We start from the raw sequence: 24,039 nt of genomic DNA, 5'->3' as shown, positions 1-24,039 counted from the left end.
CCAGCGCCCTTCCTGATCTTTTTCCCAATATTACTAGAGAAAAGGGGAAAAAAAACACTGGAGTAGGTGGAAGGCATGAAGAATCACACATTCCAAGCTCCAACAGTGAGAAGTCAAGCATCTTTTCTGTAATTAACTGTCCCAGAGGAGCAGTTTTCCGTGAGTTTTTAATTATAATCCCGAAGGAAAACCTTATCTCGCAATCAAAAATAAACACCTAACTCCAGGAAGTCAATAATCAGCCAGATCCTTCAGGTTTATACTAGTTTTCTGGAATGCCTGAAATAGAAGAACTTAACACCACTGAGTTGACATGAGTCACACAACTAGAAAACTAAGCAGAGGAAATGCGAATACTTGACCCTCTACCTGAAAACTGACTAAAGGAGCTAGTAATTTGAGGCAGGGCCTTAAGGGAGTTCTCATAACGTACTTTCTGGTGGTCGTTTTCACTCACTGCTAAAGCATCTAAGGGCAAAGACACTTTTCTTAAAACACTTAGCACGTGTTCTCCTCCTCAACTGTGCCTGCAAGCTGTGGCATCCTTGTCCCACCCCAGTTCTAATCTCTAAGACGGCAACTTGCCCACCGCCGTTTGCCTGCACGCTTTCTCACGCCGTCTCACACTCCTTTCCCCCCCTCCACCCGCCACTTCTGCTCACCCCTGGGCGTCCCAGCTCCCTCAGCCTCCCACCTTCACACAACTCAACACCTCTGACACCACCCACCGCGGGACAACCCCCCACATTAGCATCCTACGCGCCTTCTCCCCATAGGACTAGACCCAGGATCCACTCTTCCCCACGCCTCGCTGGCCTAAGCGCACGCCCCACCCTAGACCTTCACCTCCTCCCATTTCAGGACGACCCCACACCCACCTCATGCCCCCTCCTCTGCAAGGCCCCAGACCCTGCTTCCCACCCCAACTTCCCTCCCCCGCGGCCTTTACAGCCCCACCTCCTGCACTTCGTTCAGCCCCACCAACGCCCTGGACTGCACCTGCCGCTAATGCTCAAGTTATATCCTAAGGCCTTCTTACCTGGCCAGCGTTCCTCACGAATCCGCTCGGCTCCCTCTGCCATCCGCTCAGTGGCGCACCCAACCTTGGCAACGGCCGGGTCCGCCTCCCGGACCGCTCCCCATTGGCTGGCTCAGGACCGAGACGACACATCTAGAGAGCGATAGGATTGCGGGACTGTCTGTCAGATCCTGAGGCGTGGACAAAGCCGCGTTCCCACTTCTTAACTGGGCGATACAGATATCACTTAGCAGCCTGGAGGCGGGACTTCGTGCTCCCGCCGAGCTGTGATAGGCCCGCTCGTGAGCGCAAGAGCGCGGAAAGAACGTGCTAGGAGCAGTTTGGTTGACGGCGGAGGAGTGACGTGTCGGTCTGCGGACCGCGAAGGCTTCGCTGGGGAAGGTGTTGCCGGTTTGTCCCAGTCACGTGACCAGAAGCGGAAACCACGCGGAGGAATAAGCCGAAACTACAAATCCCAAAAAGCGGGGACTTGAGATCTGTCATCTCCGCTTATGATTTTTTTTTTAAGGCAGAAATTGACCATTACCTAAATGTAAGGTTAAAAGGGAGGAGGGACGAATTTTCTACGTGTTGTGAGTGCAAATTCAAATGCTTTCTGGTCCAGACCGTTAACATCTTGGACAGGGTTTGTCTGACAGTTCGCTCAACAGTGTTTTTGTGACTGCTCAGGCGGACTGCCGTGGACTAGAGAGCCCTGACCGATTTCATGAGGCATTTCCCGTTCTCAAGCCCCTGACTTCGTGAAGAATCCCCGCCGCCGCAGAGGCCGTTCTCCCACGCTGGGGACAGGTTTCTGCCAGAGAGCCAGCCCCAACTCCCTTTTTGCCCTCTCTCCTCACCAAAAACAAACAAAAATGTTGCTGAGGGCAGGGAAGAGAGTGAAGTTTCAGCAGCGAATTCCAGCACCTCTCAGACACGCCCGTGTACACCCACGCGCTCAGGCGCTCCCTCCCTCACGCTGCAGTGAGCTGAGGCTACACCAAATAGAGGGGAGCATCCTGCAACCGTTCAAATTCAGTGCCAGTACCACTCACTTATCTTCCTATTTACTGTACTATGAATGCAACCGACTGAACTTATTGAAAGCCCATTTAAATCAGTGCTTCAAAATCACGGGAATTTTTCAAAATTCACGTGACCGGGCTCACCCCAGGACGCTATAATTCAATAGATTTGCTTTTTTTTGTTTTGTTTTTATGTGTTCCATGTAATTTTATTAACAGAAGAAAACTGAAGGAACCTGAAAGAATTACAGAACTTCAGGTAAATGCTTCTTCAAAACAAGATTTTTTTTCTTAAAAGGAATTAAAATTAGAAAGATTCCTTTAAAGTTAAAAAAAAAGGTACTGTTTCAAGAACATTAAGATGTTGAGGGTTCTCATTTTGTAAAAAATTATCGAACATGTTTCTTAAAGGGAATGTTTAAGTTTCCAGGTGATAAAATTGTCAGCTTTTTCAGAAGTCAAAATATACTACAGAACAAAGTTTAAAATCTAAGCCTATTTCTAGGATGATTCTTTAATACCAGTTGATACGGAAAGGCTTGTCTGTAAGTAAAACCCAAGTCACAATAGCAAAGTCATGGGAAAAATTATTATAGTATTATAAACCCAGAGAGCATACATGAATTCAGCATATCAGCTAATCCTTCTCCCTCCTGATTTGTTGGACCAAAAGTTTTGACTTGTTTCAGAAAAGCTTTTTACTGTTCCATCGATTGCGTAAAAGAATGCTCTTTTTAGCTTACTTCGTAGGAATCAGGCCATTTCTGTGGAGCTTGTGTCTTTCCTGAAATGTCTACTTCCATCATTGATCAAAAGAAACACATGCCTTCACCTCATCTGGAGCACCCCAAAGTAAGTGTCTATTTTCTTCTTAAAGCTATTCTCCCCAGAACCCACCTTTCCAAGTGTGCTGCAGAGCTATGTAACCAGGATTTCTTCTCAAAACACTTCCTGATTCCTCTGTTTCGTGTTGTTTGGTTGGGTGTTTTAATGTCATCTTTCTGTTTGTTGGATTTTTCATTTTGATCGATTTTTCAAGTAACTTTTTCAGAAAAGCTGAATGGAAAGCAAACAGTGCCTTTATTTGGTCCTTCATTAATAGCATAGCTAGGTTTCAAATTATAGGAACAAAATTAGGACCCATCCATCCCATACACATAAAAGCACACTTTCAAAGTATTACAACTTTATCTTCTACTATTGGGAGTTGTTCTTGAGAAGTCTAACGCTGTGAGTCATGTCCTTTGTAGGTAATCTGTTTTTCTCCCTGATAAATTATTTTTCCTTAAAGATCCCATTTATATTATTTTCTTTTGTCATTTTTCCTGTTTTATGCTTTGCAGGCCCTTTCTATCTGAAATCTCCAATTTTCATCAACAGTCCAGGAAATTTTCTTTGATTTTATTCTTGTCTCCATGTTTCTGTTCTCATTTTCTAAAGTTGCAATTAGACAAACGTTGGATCTCCTGATTCTTGGATACCTCCATGATTGTTAACTTTTTCCATGTCCTGATCTTTTTGCTCTGTGTTCTGGGAAATTTCCTCAATTTTATCTTGCAGTTCTCGAATTTACCCTCCTCAGTGTCACTTTTATAAGCCCATTTTATTCCCATAACTGCTTTAATTTCAAAGTACTTTCCTATTCTGTTGCTTTTTCACAACAATCTGTTCTTTATGGATGCGATAGCTTCCCAAATTTCTATGAAAGTAGTTAGTATAATTTTTAAAATTACCTTTTGTTTCTAGACTTTCCTCCAGGGCTAGGTGGTATGTTATGTGCATTTGGGGAAAGCTTCTGCAATGATTCTGATGCTGATCCCTGGTTAAGAACTACTTATCTAAATGATCCAATGGTCACTATTTTTCCCATAGGTCTAAAAGCACTACAGAACATTTAAACTTGAAATCAGGAGTACAAGAATAGGAGGCTGAATGTCTGGCCTAATCTCTCCCTTACTCACAGATTCTCTTCATTCCAACATTTTCTCCAGCTTTGAGACCTGTGGAAAATAGTAGCTATTTAAACACGTAATTTTTAAAAATTTGCTGATCACCAGTCAGTCCCCTTCACTTTACCGTTACGTCCAAAAGGGAAGTAATACCTTTCTGGTTCCCCCTGGATTCTCCAGTGGCTTGCACAGTGCCTAACAGAGAAGGTATGCAAATGCTTGTTACATGTTCAAGTCATCTCTTTCCCCCACTTGATCCTTGACTGGTTCTATGGACTCACTTTAGGTTCATCCAAAATATTTCACTGATGGATGGCTCTCATTGTTAAAAAGGCCTAAGTTACAATGACCTGAAGGCAGCTGCCTTTTAACTTCTGTGGGTCATATAGCATAAGAATGTTAATGGGGGAGGGGAGAGGGGAGACAAATGCTAAAATAAATGTCTACTCCATCATACTACTGATCAACTGATAACCTTTACCAGAGCAATCTTGATAGAGGTTAACACAAATTTAGAAGCTGAATGTACTACTTTTATAATCAGATTAACAGAAGTGGATGGAAAATGAACAGACAGTAGACAACTACAGTTGCCCTTTTATGCCCACAGATGTTATCCTTTTAAGGTGGTTCACAAACCTCTAACCATTAGTTGCCTTCTTCTGGGTTTGTTCCAGCTTGTCGCCATTCCTCTTACTCTTGGCACTTACTAAGTACAGAGCAATTAATAAGTCAGCACACGAATCTATTTAAAAGTTTCCAGCCGACTTAACCTCAGGTCTGAAGCATCCACTTTCTAATTCTTCAAGAGTTGCTATAATGAACAACTCAGCTCTAGATAGGCTAAAAGGGCAGTGTTTTGAATCACGTGCACCTGTCCTAGCTATGATGTCTATCCCTGAAAAGAACTTTTGTGAACATGATTCCTTAGATCCTACTGGCTGCATGACTAAAACTCAAGCTCTCATCTTCATCTTTAGTGATATGATCTTCCTTATTTTCAGTTACCATTAGTCTGCCTCAAAGTGCCATTCCGAACTTGGCAAAAACAGAGCCTACTCACCCTTTGATCCCAGTTTCCTAATCACTGCCCTCAGTGCCCACACCCCAGTAGAAAGGCAAGAGAGGTTTACAACTGCTTTTGTGTACATATCTCATTGTGATTGCTACCAAATTTCTATTGTAGACATGCCTAATCTAGCCTTTGTACAGGCCTCGCCTCGCAATTACACTAATAAAACTTGGCAGATTCATTTTCAGATGCTTAAACTTTAAGCATTTTCTGTAGCCAGGCACAGTGCCAGATAAAATCACTTGCCTTCATGTACTCAACCTCCCTCACGCTTCTAAACTAGCTAAGGCCAGCTTAGTTGGTACAAATACAAATTTCTGGCAGCAAGCTTGTGGTCACTTAAATAACCTAAGCTAATTTTTAAAACTTCAACAACTAATCTTAAGTAAGGTAATCACTGATCAGTTACAAACTGATGAAATACTGAGGTTTTCCTCAAATCACCCCCACTGCAACCTGGAGGTAGTTCTCTGCAATACTATTGACAAATGACCAGAAATGCCACAGAAATGTTGAAAGTAAATCTTATTTTAACTGTTTTTCACAAATTTTTCTGCACAAGCTAGAAACAATGCTTACTTCCAAGATGCCCAATATTTTAAAAGCTTCTGCACAATGAAGTTGGTTTTACATCTCCCAGCAATGATTTTTTTTTCCGCTTTTTCTCCCCAAGTCCCCCCAGTACCTAATTGTATACTTTAATTGTGGGTCTTTCTAGTTGTGGCATGTGGGACGCCACCTCAGCGTGACCTAATGAGCAGTGCCATGTCTAGGCCCAGGATGCAAACCAGCGAAACCCTGAGCTACCAAAGCAGAGTGTACGAACTTAACCATTCAGCCACGGGGCCAGCCCCTACCAGCAATGATTTTTAAGTCTTTGTCTTGTACATAGTAAAAGTTTCCACTAACCAAATGTCTAATCTCTTCCCTAATGAAAATGTTCAATACACTGAAATCTAGAATGATCTCTCCCTTTGTGAATATGCAGGAGAGATGCACATATAGACTTTAAAACAAATAACGCAACAATCCCAAATTCTCTCACAAGATATTAACATGATTATAATGACATAATACAAACTTTCTTGGAGAAAGATTTTCAGGACTAATCTCTCAAAGGTATAACCAAATTATCCAAGACAAACTCGTGTTCCATGAGTATGTTTCTTGGGGTGATGATTTGTAATTCAGCCATTACACACTTGTGGGAAACCAGCTCACATTTAATCATGACACTTTAAAATTGTACAAGTGTTTTGACATCCGCACCCTCCCCCCACATTTAGTCTCTTTAAAATGACAGGAAAACACCAATCACAGGTTTAATGGGTTTAATAAGTTTACCCCTTCAGTTCCTATTTGCAGCACCCAATATTCCTTTGACATACCAGACAGACCCGGCAGTGGCCAACAGTAAATTTCAGACCTCCAGAGTTTAAAAGTTCAGGTTCTCTTAGCATTCTGTGTTGCAGTGGCACTTGTCCAAAATCGGTACCTCCCTATAGCTGGGGTACTTCAAATGTACCAGTGAAAAAAGCTTTTTCCCCCTTCAAGGGAAGAAAGAAAAAATCACTCCTCAAAACCCTGCAGATCTGGCTGTGAGGTCTTTCCTTCTGTCCCATCTCTTCAGGCTTGTTTTTTTGCAGTAGAGCAAGAGAGACCAAAATCTAACCTGAGTTACAAGAAACAAGACAGTGATGGCTATAAAGGGAGCGGCCAGGAGCAACTGAGATACTCCTTTACCTCCCACATCCAATATATGTGCTTCACAGAAAAACAACAAAAATAACAGGTCCACAAAATACAACAGCTAGAATTACAAAACCCATTCATCCAAGGGTGATAGAAGGCAGGAAGGGGAGGCGGGAGGGTAAATGGCACAGGGGGAAAAAGTATTCAAATCAGTCCAGGCACAGGGGCTGGCAAACGCTAGAAAAAGAGCTGCAGAAAAACCTGTGGTCCTTTCAGACTCACCGGTGTTAAAAATCCACATACTGGTGTCAGGAGATTCTGCCTTACGTGCACCGGAGACAAAAATCCCATTTCCTCAGAGAGAAGGGAAGGCAGAGGGCCCTTGGCAGGTGGGTCCTGCCTTCCCTGGTTGGGGAGGTGAACAAGGAAAAGAGCTGCCACAGCCTCCTTCCAATCCCACCCGTGCCCTCTGGATGGCAGGCGACTCAGTGGCCTGCAGCAGCCTTCAGTTTGGCAGGAGAGGGATGTGGTGAAGGGAACTTCTCTGCGGAGGTTGAGCTACTCAGGGCTGACTGCAGGTAGACCGTCTTGTGGAAGAGTCTGTTGCTTAAGAAAACCACCAAAGAGAAGAGGCGCAACTGGAAAAGGCTAAAAGGCAAAAGACCCAACTTGTTAGAACAAAATTATTGTTGATCAAAATTATTGTTTTAATTACTTGACAACTTATCTGACTATATTAAACTTAAAATGAGCCAGGCGAAAACAAGACAACTGAAATTTGATCAAGACAGTAGAGATGTTAGACACATGGATTAAACCGGCAGCAACTAAAGAAGGCACTGCACCCTGTGGCTGTCATGAGTGCAGTGGAACCACCATTTGAAGTATCCAGGATTAGAGGAAATAAAGTTACGCTTAATTGGAAATACTTTTCTATGACTGACTACAGGGTACAACTTCAAGCTATATCTGAAGAAGCACATACAGCATATGATATCACTTTCAAGAATTTCAAGAGAATGTCAATTATACCTACTAAAATATATACTAGCAGTGCTGGACTGTAAGAGCGTGCAAAAACCCAAACAGATCTGAAGTTCCTATACATGTATCCTCACTGCCTTAACCAAAATTGACCAAAGATTAATTGAGCTTTTCTTTGAAATGATAAAACTTTTGGAGTGCTATTATTGATAAAGATTCATTCTGAAATACCTTGTTTTACTATTATCAATAAACTCATGTAGCCAGATCACATGGTGCACTACTTTTTTAAAAAATTGGCCATTCTTACAAAAATGAGCTTAACTACAGGTGTTTACAAATGCCTTATATATTCAGTGAATTGTTAAATTTTAAGAATATGTATAATGGCATCAATTTTTAAAAAATTTTTGTGCATACGTGCTTGGGGAAAATTTGGGGATATACACCAGAAATGATTTTCTCTCATTAAATTGTGTATTAATGTTTTCCTGCAATATAAGAGGTTATTTTAAAAAAAAAGTCTCATTCACATAATTGTCTCATTATAGCCCCAATCCTTTACACAGAAAAAACTTACTAGACTTTGGCTAATACTTACTACGCTTTGCCAGGGGTCTTTGCTTCATTGGCGCTGATAATGAATAAAGGAAAGAGGATAGAGAAGAGGCAACCACTGTAAACAAAAGAAAATAATTAATCACCATCATAACAGTCATGACTCTGTGATATTAGAAGCCCAAGTTCCTTTGTCTCCAGCACTAACATCGTGGCTTGATGAAACCTTAATATATCAAACACATCTTTCAAAAACAAAACACCAAAAGATTTTTCTCACCATTGGCTATGTTTAACACTGCCCCAGGAGGCAGCATAGAACAAAGAATATGGCATATAGGATCATGCAGACTAGATTTTAATTTTAATGCTAACTGACAAATGTCTATGACTATCCGTCAAGGGAAAAAATCCTGATGGCCAAATAAGAATGCAGAATGCCTAGCACAGAACCAGGCATACAGAAGGTGCTCCCTACGTTGAGTATTTTTACTTCTCCCCTTCAAGTCCCTCCAGCCAAATTACCTGATAATGTATGAGGATTGCATTGCTGTGAGGAAAGCCAAGGGCAAACCGAATCCAAAGTAGTACGGCCAATTCCTTTCTATGTTGGACAACCGCTGGTGCATCTCAATTCCTAAAACAAGAGAGCCAATACAATTAGACTGCGTATTTCCTTTTAGTCAAAAGACTAAATATGATTGACAAATTATTCGAGGTTTGAGTTTTAGGTGCAGATCTGCCATGTAGAACACAGGTTAAAGTGGATGAATTAGAATTGTCCTACTCTGATATAAAGTTTCTATGCAAAGTTTTCACAATTCACTAATCATAATTTCAAAGCTGGCAGGTGAAGTGAATTATGAATGACACCACCAGCATCCTGTCAGAATTAGTCTTGAAGAAACCAAGATATCAAATAAAAAAGCAGCCATCTTCTAGAAATCAATTAACTTCTTTCAACCATACACACCCAGAAAAATATGCCATGGGCTTTAAAAATATCCCCAAAAGAGAATGCAAACTGGTGCAGCCACTATGGAAAACAGTATGGAGATTCCTCAAAAAGTTAAGAATAGAAATACCTTATGACCCAGCCATCCCACTACTGGGTATCTATCCTAAGAACCTGAAATCAGCAATTCCAAAAGTTCCATGCACCCCTATGTTCATCGCAGCATTATTCACAATAGCCAAGTCATGGAACCAACCTCAGTGCCCAGCAACTGATGATTGGATAAAGAAGATGTAGCACGCACACAGACACACAGACACACACACACACACAGACACACACACACACTGGAATACTACTCAGCCATAAAAAAGGACAAAGTCGTCCCATTCACAACAACATGGATAGACCTTGAGGGTATTATGTTGAGTGAAATAAGCCAGACAGAGAAAGACAAACTCTGTATGACTCCACTCATAGGTGGTAGTTAACATATGGACAAAGAGAACTGATCGGTGGCTGCCAGGGGAAAGGGGGGTGGGGGGAGGGTACTAGGGGTGAAATGGTGTACCTACAACATGACTAATAATGATGTACAACTGTAATTTCACAAGGATGTTAACTTTCATAACCTTAAAAAAAAAAAATCCCCAAAAGAATCTGAATGCAATGCACTGATGTCAAATTAATTTCTCTAATTCAGAATTAACTCGTGCTCATTTATGCCACCTTATGGCTCAGGCACAGCTACAGCACATTAAGCACCATAAAGATAATACTACATTGCCTTATCTTCCAGCATCAAAGCTAAAGGTTAAACTCCCTAAGCCAAATGTAAGTTCCCTCTTGCCAAAGAGGCTACTTCCTTCCAAAGACAGTTTGCCCATGGCCTAAGTATTGAATAGTTTAAGTCTGCTTAGCAGCTGCATTTCCAAACCAGGTCTCCAAGTTCTGAGTTTCTTTAGATAGACTTACCTTTATTAAACCATCGATATTCGAAGCAGTATAGTGAGTAGAGAAGGGACATATGCAGGAGACTAACCAGCTGACCAACAAGATGGATGGGAAAGAGACTCACAAACATCCCCTGAAGAACAAATACGGAAAAAATCTTAATTCCAAAGCTTCCGAGACTATTCACCTGACACTCTGGGCCATCACCCTCTGCCCTGATAACCTCATAGTTGCTTCAAGTTTCTGAACAGCAGAAGAGTGGAGAATGCCCAGGGTGGCAGGGAAGGGCAGAAAATTCATGTTTCTTATCATTTTATGATTTTTAAATTCTCTAGTTTCTGTGAAAAAATGATTTAAAAATCATTACCTCCCACAAAGCATATCTGCCCCAGTATAAATGCAATACTCTGTCTTTGTGAAGCTCCCTCTAGTGAGCTTTTTTTTTTTTTTTATCTGCCCATGTGCCCAGAAGGCCAGTCTCACCTGAATGAGGAAAAGAGCCTGCAGCAAAAGGTTGAAGAGCATGTCAGCAATTATTTTGCTAACACTAGGGAATGGGTGAGGCTTCCTCCCCGATACCTCAAATGCCAGATCAGCTATGTCCTGTAATAGAGAAAGTAGCTCACCAAAACACGAATTAAATGACTTCCATATCCATCCCAAAACTAAGGCCAATGATCTGCCATTAGACCTGTCAGGTGAGAAAAGCCCCCAGACACCTGACAATAAGATGCTCCAGTGACCTGAGACAATAATTCCATTTTAAAAGAACACAAAGGTCACTCACTGGCTGCTTAACCAAGGAAGGTTAAGGCTGTGAAATTGCTCCCTACATGGCCACTAACTTCACAGCTGAAACCTGCCACTTATCAACCCATCATGCTATAGGACCCAGACGCCATTCCGCCCTGGACCTACCTGAAACCAGATGGCATTCACAACTTTGCTAAGCACAAACAGGGGGAGCACCCAAAGAGCACTGAAAATTGACGTGAGGAAGAATTCCAGCCAAGACCAAACATCTCCATGTAGTGATGGATCACCTATGAAAGGGGAAGAGTTGATAGTTTAACTGGAGAAATGGAAAACCACAAGACCAAATATGGAACCCCTAGTTTGTGACTACTGTTCCCCACCCCTGACACACATACATCTTTGTTTCCTACCAGCACATCATTATGCCTATTTCAGATCGTCCCGTTCTTCAAAGACACACCAATTCTGGCCACAACTCCAATTCAGAGATATGTGCTGCTTACCTCGAGACAAACCTGCTTACCTGGTGGTGACTGAGACGTCACAGGACTAACACCACACCATATGTAGGAAACCACCTGGGTTTAAATCCCGGCTTGGCCACTTACCAATGGTTTATAACCTGGGTAGCTAACTTTCATTCCTTCATCCATAAAATAATATCGATAACGGTACCCATTCAAAGAGCTAAGAGGTTTGAGTTAAAAATATCTAAAGCTCCTGGTTCATAGATTTGTTCAACCAACTGAGAGAGACAGGAAAACATCTCCCACTCCCATCCCACCAGACAGCACGGAGCAATGTATATACTTACCAATAATTTGGGCTGTTACTGACTGAAGCACAGGAATAAACACTCGATAAAACAAGAGAAGACTGAACTAAAGGAAAGAAGCAATAAGGTAAACATTAAAAGCCCTTCTTTAAAACAGGAGTTCTAAGTTTCAGTGTAATTATTTTCCAGAGGGAGGTGCCTTTGATAAATTTGGAGGCCTGAAGAGGCACCAAAATTGGACCCATTTGTACTTCCCAATACTCCTGCTAAGAGATACAAACCTGACGCAGCCCATAAAAACAGTGAAACTTTGGGGGGCACAGAAGAACATTTAAAATAGTATTCAGGCCAAAATACAGGCATATACTAAGTACATAGTAATATTTTATTAATTAAAGCTAACATCTGAAAACATCTATGAAATACTTAGATTAAGACAAATTGAATTGTATTGAATTCCAAGTCAAAGGAAATATATTTAACTACCTGCCCTTCAAAGTAGGCAAATTTCACTTTAGCCCATGTTGGTTCCCAGTCAATGGCAGGCAATCTTTCCAAGTCTGAGTTTCAACAGTAATCAGTTCTAGTAGACTGACATGACCAGATGCAGGGAGAACCTTGCCCTTGACCATCTGCCCTGCCCCTCTGATCCCCCATTGTTGCTCCTGGCCAAAACGTCCAGACAATGTGAAGAGAAACTGTTACCTCTAACAACATTAAAACTTGTGAACGAGTCATTTTTCTAAAAAATACAAGTGTATATTCAGGGCTATCCATGACACTTGCATACAAGAGTTCTTTGAGTGGGAATAAAATCACTACAAGTGCACAGAATCCTGAGTTATGGTCTTAAGCATTTATCAGCAGGTGAAAGCTACTTGTCTAAATTTCAAGAAAACATTTGAGTATCATTAATATAGCAACAATCTGAAGATGTTTGTAAGGTACTTGGAATTCGAGGAAAAACAACTTACCCAGAATACTCCACCATTCCAAGCACAGCACTGGAAAATTCTACTAACGATACGTGGCTCACTGGAAAAGACCACGCATTTTTAGCTTATAAGGCATATAGGTTATTTCCATATTGTCATTCACTAGCTCTCCATTTTATATCTTTTGTTGTTACCATATTATTTTTCCAGTACCTACTGTTCTCCTAATGTCAGTTAATGAGAAAAGGCTAAAATATTTCTAGAGAAGCAGCTTTTCTTAAAAAGGAAAAAATGTATTTTCTAAAATCCAAGATTGGAGAAGATTAAAAGAGAATGTCTGAAGTTCTTCTATCAATGAATAAATCCACATAGGCTCTCCCAGAAGTACCTGTCAATCCAAATAATTTTTTTTGTGGTCCTCTATTCACCATTCTGATTTTTTTTTTTAAACATCATGATATCTTGAGCAAGGATTATTGCTAGACCCTAGTTCAATTCACTGTGGGGGGAAAAAAATCACCTATAACATTTTTTTGGGAAAAAGTACAAAAAACAAATAATGGGGTACTGGAACTTCAAGTCACTATGTAGGGCTTTAATTCTATACTAAAGATCAATCATCTCTTGAAGTGCCTTCCAGAAGGGCGCTCAGACCTCTCCTGACGTCAGCCTCCACTCCTTACCTCTCTTGCTTCCTCTCTATGCTCTGGGCTCTCCTCTGTGCCAGGACACTACTTGCCCTTCTTCGACGCTGCTCCTCTCTCTTTTGCTGAATTCGAGCATCTAGCTTTGAGATGGTACAAATTCCCCAGATGGAGTCTTTGATTCCCTATAGACAAGGGTATTATTTTTAAAAAAAGATTATGGATCAGAGAAGCCTTTCCAAAGTTACATACAGTGAAGTGAAATAACAGAGGAAACCATTGTACTTACTTTCCTACATGGCTTAATTTTTTTATTTTGAAAAACTTCCCAATATACAAAAGAGCTGCAGAATGGAGAACTTTCAAATAGCCTTTCTCCAGATTCACCAGATTAATATTTTGCCCCATTTATTTATATATTTTTTTCAGAATCACTTAAGAGTAGGTCTCCCTCTTTTACTCAAATGTAATAAACTTTTAAACACTCCCATTCAGGAAGGAAGCCCACACGTACATCCCCATCAGAGCTGGCCTCTCTCCTGCTCCTGGGAATACAGCTACAGGGGCTACAACTAGGGCATGAGACCTCAAAAACCCATTATCATGGAATTTTGTGCTACTGGTAACTTGGGTGACTAGGTCCTAAACAGATCTTTATGGGACACTTTCCTAGAGCATCATCATCTGCACCTTGTAGAATGGGGGGGAAAAAAGATAGGTTCTGTAATGTAAATCCAAATGAAGTAGTTTATGTAATAGTGCTGTGCCAATGTTCACTGCTGAGTTTTGACCAATGTACCATGGTTACATAAGATGTTAAACATTAGGGGAACCTGGTGAAGAACGTAGGGGAATTCTCTGTACTATCCTGCAACTTTTCTTTAAGTCTAAAATTATTCCAAAATTAAAAAGTCAAAAAAAAAAAAAAAAAGGCTCTGGAGCCAAGCTAACCAGGGTTCCAATTCTACAGACACTCACTAGATGGGTCTGCCACATCTCAGCAAGATTCAGGGTAATCCCTATCTTGAGTGGTGTGGATCAGAATGAAAACCTGTATGTGAAGAACCCAACAAATATGATAAAAATTCCAAAAACACCTAAAGGATTTCCTAGTCAGCAAACAGGTCAAGAGATGACTTGATGTACTTACCCTGGCAAGGTCCTGGAGAAAGGTTTTGACACTGTCAGCCATCTCTTCACCACCCCAACTACCAACTACACAGAGGACAGAGAAGCGTCCCAAAATCTTTCATCATGAAGGACCTGGAAACAGATGGAGCACAATGAGGGGAAAAAATATTTATCTTAAAAAATAAGTTACAGACGGTCCCCACTTAGGAAGGTTCGACTTACATTTTTCTACTTTATGATGGTGCAAAAACAACACACATGCAATAGAAACCATACTTCATGTTTTGAACTTTGATCTTTCCTCGGGCGAGCAATATGCAGTACAATACTCTCTCATGATGCCGGAGGGCGGCAGCAGCAGTGAGCCCGATCTCTCAGTCAGCCACACGACCACAAGGGCTACAACCAATACACTTACAACCATTCAGTTTTTCACTTTCAGTCCAGTGTCCATTAAATTACACAAGATATTCAACACTATTATAAAAAGAGACAATGTGTTGGATGATTTTGCCCAACTGTAGGCTACAAAGTTTAAAGTTAAGTGCTCTGAGCACCCTGAAGGTAGGCTAGGCTAAGCTATGATGTTCAGTAAATTAGGTGTATTAGATGCATTTTCAGCTTACGATATTTTCAGTTTACGATGGGTTTCTCAGGCTGTAACCTCACTGTAGGCTGAAGATCTGTACTTCATGGACTTACTACATGACATTTTTCCACGTACTTACACCTCTAACAGGAGTGCAGCAGGTTCTAGCACTTAGGTAGATATTAGCACAGTGACCTACATGAGATTATACCTGCAGCTGCTGAAACCTGAAATCCACAAGGTTTTTGGGTTTTTTTTTTTTTTCTTTAACCACTTACCACCCTTTCCCTTGGACATGAGGTAAACATGCTCTTGAACCAGTGGTCTCCTCTCCAGGCCTTGATGTCCCTAATTATCCCTCCTATACATTCCAAGTACTTTTGAGGATTTGGAGATGGGTGATAACCACATTTCAATATCCTCTTAAACAATGTTTATGCTTGATGTATTACCTCAAACACTTGAATGAAAATACGAACAAGATGAAAGCTCTAACAAAAATTACTAAATATGCACTTCACACACAGGGCCCTCCAGCACACAGTTAGGTTAAAGGTATGATGTGAAACTGCCACCAAGACCTCCCAACAGGCCTTCCTATGTTTTCCACCTTTAAATGTATACATACAAGAAACAAATTTCAAACTAGGCCAAAAAAAGTTCATTTGTATAAATATTCTTTAAAACACTTCGGCTTTCCCATGTTATTGATTCCTCAGGGGAATGAGAAATTTAACTTCAAAAATTAACAACTTGCAAGTTCCTGTGTATAAATATTCTTAAAATACTATGCTCCCATTTAATGTCTTTAAGGTGAATGGAAAACCCATTTTCAAAAATTTTACTAAGAACTTGGGATTCTAAAGTTCTTAAACCTGACTAAACCAATCAAGGGTATTCTCAATTTTAGACCACAATGACAGAATTTCACAGGCAGCTTGTATAAGCCTCAAATTTCAAAACATAAGCACACATTCCCCTGACCTATAACTACTTCACCAAACTACCTCACTGACCCGACTGGACTACTGCCACCCAGGACTGGAAGAGCAGGGAATACAGCAGTAGGAAGACAACTTGCACCACACTACAGGTACCATCAGCTCCTTAGGTCACATCCTATACAAATGAACTCATCTCAGGTAGAGAAGTTTCTAAGGTAAGATATTTCTGCTAATATTCCCCCTTAAAAACAAAAAAATACCTCAGAGAGAGAGGATAACTCCGTGCCAGGTGAACAGTAAATGCTCAGCGACACACAAGACACTTCATCTGTAAAGACCATCATGGATTCACTCTTAACCACCTACATCCTCATCCATAAATTAAAGGTGTAAAACTTCTTCACAGTTTGGTATAAAATGCACTAACATTAAAATCACAACTTCTACATAAACATAATCCCCCTAAAGAATGAGCTACCTTGGAAGTTTAAGGAAGCCCATTACTTAGTGTGGATTTCTCACAGAGCACTGACAGGGAGCTTGAAGCATGTCAGTCCTAGTCCAGAAGAACAGCTGTGGTATCTGAACCGTGGCCATGAACACCTGGCTTCTGCACATACCAAGTGGCAGATTACCTACTGACCAACAACGGCCTTTGAAGGACCAAGTCATTTCAATTGTATACGGAGAGGCTTGTCCGATTTGACAAAAAGCTGAGGCATGGAGAAAAGTAACTTGCCACAATTTAAGACCACACAGAGACCGAATAAAAGGGTACCAGAAAATAAAAGGGAGGAGAGTACAATTGAGCTGGAAGGAAATAAGGTGCATCTGGTTCACATTATTATACAGATGGAGAAACAGAGTCTCCAGGTTAAACGGCCTGCCCAAGAACACAGCAAGTGAAAGGCTACAGCGAACTTCAAAACCCTGGCGTTCTAACCTTCAGCAGGGACTTCTTACTCAAGCTTTGCAATGAGCATTTTTGTTTAACCCGAGCATCCCATGGACAAATACCTTCTCTTAGACCTGGGAATACAGCTGGCCATTAAATTCCTAACAGTCATTAGAACTTAGTAAGCACCTTCGGAGGCACAGTCACGTACTTTCATTTCTAAGTCAGTAAACCCAAATCCAGAAAGCAGGAAGCCGTCATATCCTACTCTAGGTACAGCAAAGGGAAGCATCCTCACTTCTCACCGGGCCTCCACGGACTGCCTCCGAGCACGTGTGTCCGCTTGGACCGGTCTCCTTCGCAGCTCCTTGACAATTTCGACCGGAAACTAGTCTGCCTCCGCAACCACAGCTGTGCACAGGTGCGGAGCACGCCCACCCGCGATCGCATGGAGAGCTAAAGATAGCCGCGCCGCACCTGGGGCAGAGTCCCGCACCCCGGCCCGGCCCGGCCCTGCCCCGCCCCGCCAGCAGCCCCCCTCCCGAAGCCCCTGCCGGGAACCACACGCCTCCGCGCTCCGGCCCTGCCTGCCCTCACACGCCCTCACCAGCCCTGCTGCCCAGGGCCCCTGCCGCGCGCCGGGTGCGGGACGTCAATGCCCTGGCTCGCCCGCGCCTGCACCTACCCGGCAGCTCCGCCGCCGCGGATCCGGCGCGGCAGCCCCTCGCCCACTGCGGGCCCGCACGGCTCCTCCGCGCCCCTCCGCCCGCTCCCACCCGGGCGCTTCCAGGGCCGGGGCCACCGCGCCCGTACTGGGCATGCCCGGGCCGCACGGGGCCGCTGGGAAGTCGGGCCAGCCCAGATCCGAGCAGTCCGGGGCGAGGGGGGCGGGACCGCAGCGGCGGAGGGGGCGGGGCCACGTGGGGCGACGGAGCCTGGGAAATGCAGTCCGGCCGCGCCGCCCCGCACGTCCTGCAGGACGCCGAGTCCTGCGACGCCCGGGAGAGCTTCCCCGACCGCGTCCCTGATCCGATATCCTGATCGTTGCCCTTTCCCATTTACTTCTGCGGGTTTGGTTCTCCTGCTAAAATCCTGTGAAAGCTGACAGCGGAACGATAAAATACAGAGGTCACCTGGGTTTACTTGGAGGTTTTGTGTAACGAAAGGGTACTGAGCAATGATGGGTTTAAGTCAAGCTTCACTCAAAATGATTTAAGAGTAGGACAAGCCTCCAAGCAATTCGGCTGCATTAGGTGTGTACTCTGAAGTCAAAGTGATGATTGAGATAAAAACGGTAAAGTAAGTAGGAATGAAACTGTTTTCATGTCCAGCCCCACCCTTCCGTTTCTGCCCCAGGGCTGGCAATTCCTAGGCAGGGAACCATCAAGCCTCACCTATAACCTTGTTCTCCCCTGGTCCTAACCTCTTAGATGTCTCCCCATTTCTTCTTTTTTTTCCCCACTTCCTTTGCCCCCCCCCCCCCCTTCCTATTTTCCTTCCTAGCTGTGCTTAGCGCTGCTACTGCTAGGGCCACCTATACAAGCAAATTTGTACGGCTAGATGCAATCTCGGATTTGTGAGGAAGCCCAGATGTCAAGTGACTTATTCAAGGTCAGTGGCAGAACAAATACCCAGGCCTCCTGACTCTCCTTCAGTTAGGTGTTCACCTTTCTACCTGGCCCAACTTCCAGCCCCGTTCCAGAATAAACTAGCTCTCTACACTGAGCCCGCGGAAACCTTACCTTCTCTTTAAGAGGACTCGATGTTGAAACTTACAAGGTCGGAGAAGAGAATAAAGCACTCGTAATAGAAACCCTGAAGTAAAGGGCCAACCTAGGATTTCTATTTGTAAACTCCTTTGGGGGGTGGGGGAAGAATCTTTTTTCTCATTTGTTTCAGCGGTGGGCAATAATCTCATTTTCAGAGAGAACAGATCTAGAAATACCCACTCATGTTTCCTTTTCGCATAGATCTATTGCTTTATTTACTCCACCACTAAAGTTATTACAAAGAGAACACTCCTAAACTTTCCTTTTGCCAGATATGAATAAATCTCTTCAACTGTTTATTACATAGAAAAGATTTTTATTTCTTTTGGAATTTTATTTTGATTAAAATAAGCAATCCATCTGCTGAGGCTTAGATATCATTATAAAGAGATTTAAGTGATTTAATGATAAACTGATTATTGTAATTATAAATTACAATAGTAACAATTCCTCCAAATTCTACCCTTTCTCAAAAGTGTGAATTTAGAAAGAATTTAGTAAGCATTAGTCTACTCTAACTTTCTTGATGGAGGGAAATCTTACAAATCCCAACATGTATAATACAACCTAGAATGAAAAAGCAGTAATAGGGGCCAGCCCTATGGCTGAGTGGTCAAGGTCGCACGGTTCGGTGGCCCAGGGTTTCGCAGGTTTGGATCCTGGGCACAGACATGGTACCGTTCATCAAGCCATGGAGAGACAGCATCCCACATAGCACAACCAGAAGGACTTACAACAAGAATGTACAACTATGTACTGGGGGGCTTTGGGGAGAAGAAGAAAATAAAAATAAATAAAGATTGGCAACAGATGGCAGCTCAGTGCCTATCTTTAGGAAAAAACAATAATAATGATACCTTGCATTTTTAAAGAGCTCTCACGCCCTTATGAAAGTTAGGTGTCACCTGTGAGACAAATAGGAGAGGGTATTATTTTCCTAATTTCACAAATGAGGAAGCTGTGTGGCAGAGCACTGAACTCCGAAAACTTGATCTCTAGCCTAGCTATGAGCCTTAGTTTCTAGATCTAAAACCCAAGGTTGCTAAAATAAATGGTATCTATATGAAAATCCCTTCTGATTTTGTGGTTCCATGATTTAGTGAATTGGTGACAATACCCGATCTAGAGGCTGGATCTCCTAGTTATCAGCCTTGGAATCTTCCAGAGGAGAGAGATACTACGATTTATTAAGTAGGTACTGATGAGGATTTTTAGGCTGGTTACTTTTAAAACTACAGATGAGATTCAGGCTCCAAGGAGTGGAATTTGTTTGCCCCTTTGTTGGGAAATATTTACATTTCTAAGGGAAACCTCTATCAGTGAAGATGCCTCCCTCTCTGTGCCAGGAAGAAGGGGGGATGGTCTTATCTCTAGAAGCTCTTAATCAATGCCAGAGGGAAGAACTTAATTTGGTTACTGTCTGGCATCTCATGTAACTGACCCCCCCCACACACACACACAAATCCTCCTTTGTCTTTAGCTGAGGATAAAATTCAAGCGGTGACTTCTGCCATTTACTCAATCCGGTTTGATTCTTATCTGAAAGTTGTGGGACCGCCAAATGGCCAGACCCTACGGGCACTGATACCCCTTTAACTTTTTTACATATTCTTTGTCTTGTAAAGAGATAACTCACATACCTATGCCTTAAATTTAGCCTTACTCTCCACCCAAATTTGCAGCAGCAGCAGAAACTCTGACTGCCCATGGGTCCTGTCCCCATGCTATTCTACTCTCTAAATAAAAGAGCACTACTGCCAGATCTTAAGAGTCAAAGAAATCTTTCTTTCGACTCGTCGGCTCACCGACCCCGCATCAGGTACCAAGCCTTTCATATTTATTATTTCACAACAACTGTTTAAGTGTTATAACTGATAAAAAATTCCAATCAGGTTTGTCGGATTCCCAGTGCCATGCGCTTTTCTTTACCATACCTGCCTTGTGTGGGGACCTGGAATTGGCCACCGCAAGATATGTCTCTTTGGCATCAGGATTTTTGAGGCTGATTGCTTTTGATAAACTGGGACAGGGAAGGAGGCTCTGAGGAATGGAACTTGCCCTTCCTTAGGACACATTTACATTTGTTAGGTAAATCTCTATCTGTAAAAGGTGCCTCTCTGTACCAGGAAGAAAGGGAATGACCTTCTCTCTAGAAACTCTTAGTCAATACCAAAGGCAAGGACTTAAATCTGCATTTTATTGTGCTAGTCTGGTAACCTCCTGTAACTGACTTCCCTCCCCCTCCCAAGGTTGGCATTTCTTTAAGGATTAAGCATCTTTCTTTAGGCTAGGAACTGATTGCTGCTCTCACCTGTGACCGCCCAGCTCCAGACAATCGACTTGCCTCCGGCTACGCCCTCTGAGACAGCAGACCACTACCTGCTGTGTCCATCAAGCACTGTGCTGACAGGGCAATCTTGTGACTATTGTGGGAGGGACATTTCAATCACATGTGAAACACCCCTGTTTGGGGGTATATAACCACTCTGTGTACCCCACTTCTTCGGTGCCCTTTCTTCCTTCGGGAAGAAAGGCCCCGGGCCATGGTTCCTCATAAGGCTTTGTTTAATTTTCTCTTGCTATTCTGTCTCATGTGAATTTAATTCGTTCTCCAGCCAGATGAACCCCCACTTGGGGAGAGGAAATGTCCTCCTCCCCTACACTTGCCTTATAGATCACTACAAGGCCTCCCAGTTACACTTAGGCTGAATATTATTGTCATTAAAATAGTGCTCCTTGGGGCCGCCCTGTGGCCCCACTTCGGCAGCCCAGGATTTCGCTGGTTCCAATCCTGGGCACAGACATGGCACCACTCATCAAGCCACGCTGAGGCAGCATCCCACATGCCACAACTAGAAGGACCCACAACTAAAAATATACAACTATGTACTGGGGGGCTTTGGGGAGAAAAAGAAAAAAAACTAAAATCTTTAAAAAAGAATAAAATAGGGGCCAGCCCAGTGGCGCAGTGGTTAAGTTCACACGTTCAGCTTCTGGGCGGCCCAGGGTTCGCGGGTTCGGATCCCGGGTGTGGACATGGCACCACTTGGCACGCCATGCTGTGGTAGGCGTCCCACATATAATATAGAGGAAGATGGGCACGGATGTTAGCTCAGGGCCAGTCTTCCTCAGCAAAAAGAGGAGGACTGGCATTAGTTAGCTCAGGGCTAATCTTCCTCAAAAAAAACAAAAGCACACATTGGAGTCTCAATAAAAAAAGGAAAATCTTAAAAATAAAAGAATGAAATAAAATAGTGCTCCTTGAATTTTCATGGGAAGACAAATCACCTGGAGACCTTGCTAAACACAGATTGATTCATTCCATCTGGGGTGAGGGCCAAGATTCTGCATTTCTAACAAGCTCCCAGGTGATCCGTATAAACATTTACTGAGTGTCTGTTATCTATCTATCTTGGCTAGGTCTTTGGAATACATGATGCCCTCCACTTCCTTCTTTCCAGTGGGGAAACAGACAGGGTATTGAAATGTGATAAAAACAAAGTGTTGGGGGACAATGAGGAGTTAGCAAAGAGAAGAAAGGGCGGGGAGGGAATTCTACACAGAGGAAGCAGCACATGCAAAGCTACCCAGCGTATTTAGAGCGCTGTGATTTGTTCCTTCTGGCTGGAACTTAGAATAGGAGGAGAAACGGCAAGAGATGAACTTCCTATTTATTGAGTGTCCTTTATTTGCCAGACTCTTTTCAAATAATAGAATGTAGTGGTAAACAAGACAGACAAGATGTCTGCTTTAATGGTGTTCACATTTAAGTAGATAGCCAGGATAGGATAGGATAAAATAGAATAAAGTAAGATAGTGATAAATGATAGGGGGAAAAAACCCATGGAAACATCATAGAGAACGGCTGGTAGGGGGGCTGCTGTTGGCTGTTTGAAGGGTAGGAAGGGAAGGCATGTTTGAGGAGCTGACTTTGTGTTGAGACGTGGATGCAGAGAAGGAGCCGGCCCTGTGAAGATCTGGAGTTAGCTGACGGAAGCAGGTACAAGCCCTAAGGCAAACACTTGCTTCGTGTGTTCTAGGAACAGATAGAAGGAGTGTGGCTGCAAATGTGACCAAGTCCTACTTGTCTGCTTCTTTACCTCCCAGATTCAATCAATCACCAAGCAGTTTTGATTCTACCCCCTAAAAACCCTCACATCCATCCCCTTGATTCCGTCTCTACTGCTACCATCTCCCCCCTAAATTATCGCAAAAGTCTGCCTGCCTCCAGGCAGCCTCCTCTGATCCATTCCCCACACAATAGACAGAGAGAGCTTAGAAAATGGAAATCTGATTATTCTTCTCCCTGCCTGAGAACCTTCAGTGGCCCCCATTCCCATCAGAATAAAGCCTAAACTCTTTATCTTTATTATGGTTTATAAGGGCTCTGGGGATATGTGCCTGCATACCTCCCTCACCACGTGCTTCTCTATACTCTGTAAGTCAATCTTGTAGGGGAGGAGGACATTTCCTCTCCCCAAATGGGGGTTCATCTGGCTGGAGAACGAATTAAATTCACATGAGACAGAATAGCAAGAGAAAATTAAACAAAGCTTTATGAGGAACCATGGCCTCGGGCCTTTCTTCCCGAAGGAAGAAAGGACACCGAAGAAGTGGGGTACACAGAGTGGTTATATACCCCCAAACAGGGGTGTTTCACATGTGATTGAAATGTCCCTCCCACAATAGTCACAAGATTGCCCCATCAGCACAGCGCTTGATGGACACAGCAGGTAGTGGTCTGCTGTCTCAGAGGGCGTAGCCGGAGGCAAGTCGATTGTCTGGAGCTGGGCGGTCACAGGTGAGCTCAGCAATCAGTTCCTAGCCTAAGGAAAGATGCTTAATCCTTAAGGAATGCCAATGTTGGGAGGGGGAGGGAAGTCAGTTACAGGACGTTACCAGAGAAGCACAATAAAATGCAGATTTAAGTCCTTGCCTTTGGTATTGATTAAGAGTTTTTAGAGAGAAGGTCATCTCCTTTCTTCTTCCTGGTACAGAGAGGGAGGCAGCTTTTACAGATAGAGATTTACCTTACAAATGTAAATGTGTCCTAACAAAGGGCAAGTTCCATTCCTCAGAGCCTCCTTGCCTGTCCCAGTTTATCAAAAGCAATCAGCCTCAAATAATCCTGATACCAAGGAGACATATCTTGGGGTGGCCAATTCCAGGTCCCCACAATCTCATAGTTTCTAAAACACGCCACTGTTTCTCTTTCTTCCAGGTCTTCATCTGGCATTCCCTCTGCTCCCTCTACACCTGTACTTTTCTCCTGGCTGAGTCCTCATTCATCACCTCCTCTGTGGAACCCTCCCCAGCCACCTCCCTGCTCCTCCTTCGAGCTCCTGGAGCATTCTGAATTTCCCTTATCAAAGAATTTATTGTGTTAAATTGTAA

The 24,039-nt window shown here is 43.0% G+C and overlaps 2 protein-coding genes and 1 long non-coding RNA gene across 10 annotated transcripts in view; 1 reads left to right on the top strand and 2 right to left on the bottom strand.

The window, feature by feature from the left end:
• STT3A (STT3 oligosaccharyltransferase complex catalytic subunit A) overlaps positions 1–1,379 on the bottom strand; it is a 26,927-nt gene extending 25,548 nt beyond the window's left edge. The window contains exon 1 of one of the 5 annotated variants that reach the window (XM_003365282.5): positions 1,040–1,379. In XM_003365282.5, coding sequence (XP_003365330.2) covers positions 1,040–1,171 — 132 coding nt within the window. In that variant the 5' untranslated portion in view covers positions 1,172–1,379. The remainder of the gene's footprint in view (positions 1–1,039) is intronic. The other 4 variants (XM_070272928.1, XM_023645085.2, XM_070272927.1 and 1 more) reach the window with 4 other exon arrangements.
• Positions 1,366–24,039, top strand: LOC111774242 (uncharacterized). Its single transcript, XR_002809112.2, has 4 exons — positions 1,366–1,571; positions 2,263–2,302; positions 2,782–2,895; positions 23,867–24,039. It is a non-coding gene; the product is annotated as an uncharacterized lncRNA (long non-coding RNA).
• On the bottom strand, positions 6,270–17,726 carry EI24 (EI24 autophagy associated transmembrane protein). Of its 4 annotated transcripts, none has more exons than XR_002809111.2 (12): positions 17,562–17,707; positions 14,468–14,580; positions 13,357–13,502; positions 12,713–12,773; positions 11,778–11,844; positions 11,126–11,250; positions 10,691–10,810; positions 10,229–10,340; positions 8,824–8,935; positions 8,342–8,416; positions 7,039–7,404; positions 6,270–6,736 (listed from the first exon to the last, which is right to left on the bottom strand). XR_002809111.2 is itself a non-coding variant. In XM_023645086.2 (11 exons), the coding sequence occupies exons 2-11, from the start codon at positions 14,507–14,509 to the stop codon at positions 7,242–7,244; spliced, it is 1,023 nt and encodes a 340-aa protein (XP_023500854.1). In that variant the 5' UTR covers positions 14,510–14,580; positions 17,562–17,726; the 3' UTR covers positions 6,270–7,241. The 4 variants fall into 4 exon arrangements, 2 of the variants coding, with proteins under 2 accessions (XP_023500854.1, XP_023500855.1); XR_011440543.1 differs by lacking the exon at positions 17,562–17,707 and adding an exon at positions 17,182–17,236; XM_023645086.2 differs by having other exon boundaries at positions 6,270–7,404; positions 17,562–17,726.

Source organism: Equus caballus, chromosome 7 (genome assembly GCF_041296265.1).
Source record: "Equus caballus isolate H_3958 breed thoroughbred chromosome 7, TB-T2T, whole genome shotgun sequence".
Taxonomy (NCBI): Eukaryota; Metazoa; Chordata; class Mammalia; order Perissodactyla; family Equidae; genus Equus; species Equus caballus.
Note: the sequence above shows the minus strand (reverse complement) of the source record. Positions and strands in the feature narration are given on the sequence as shown.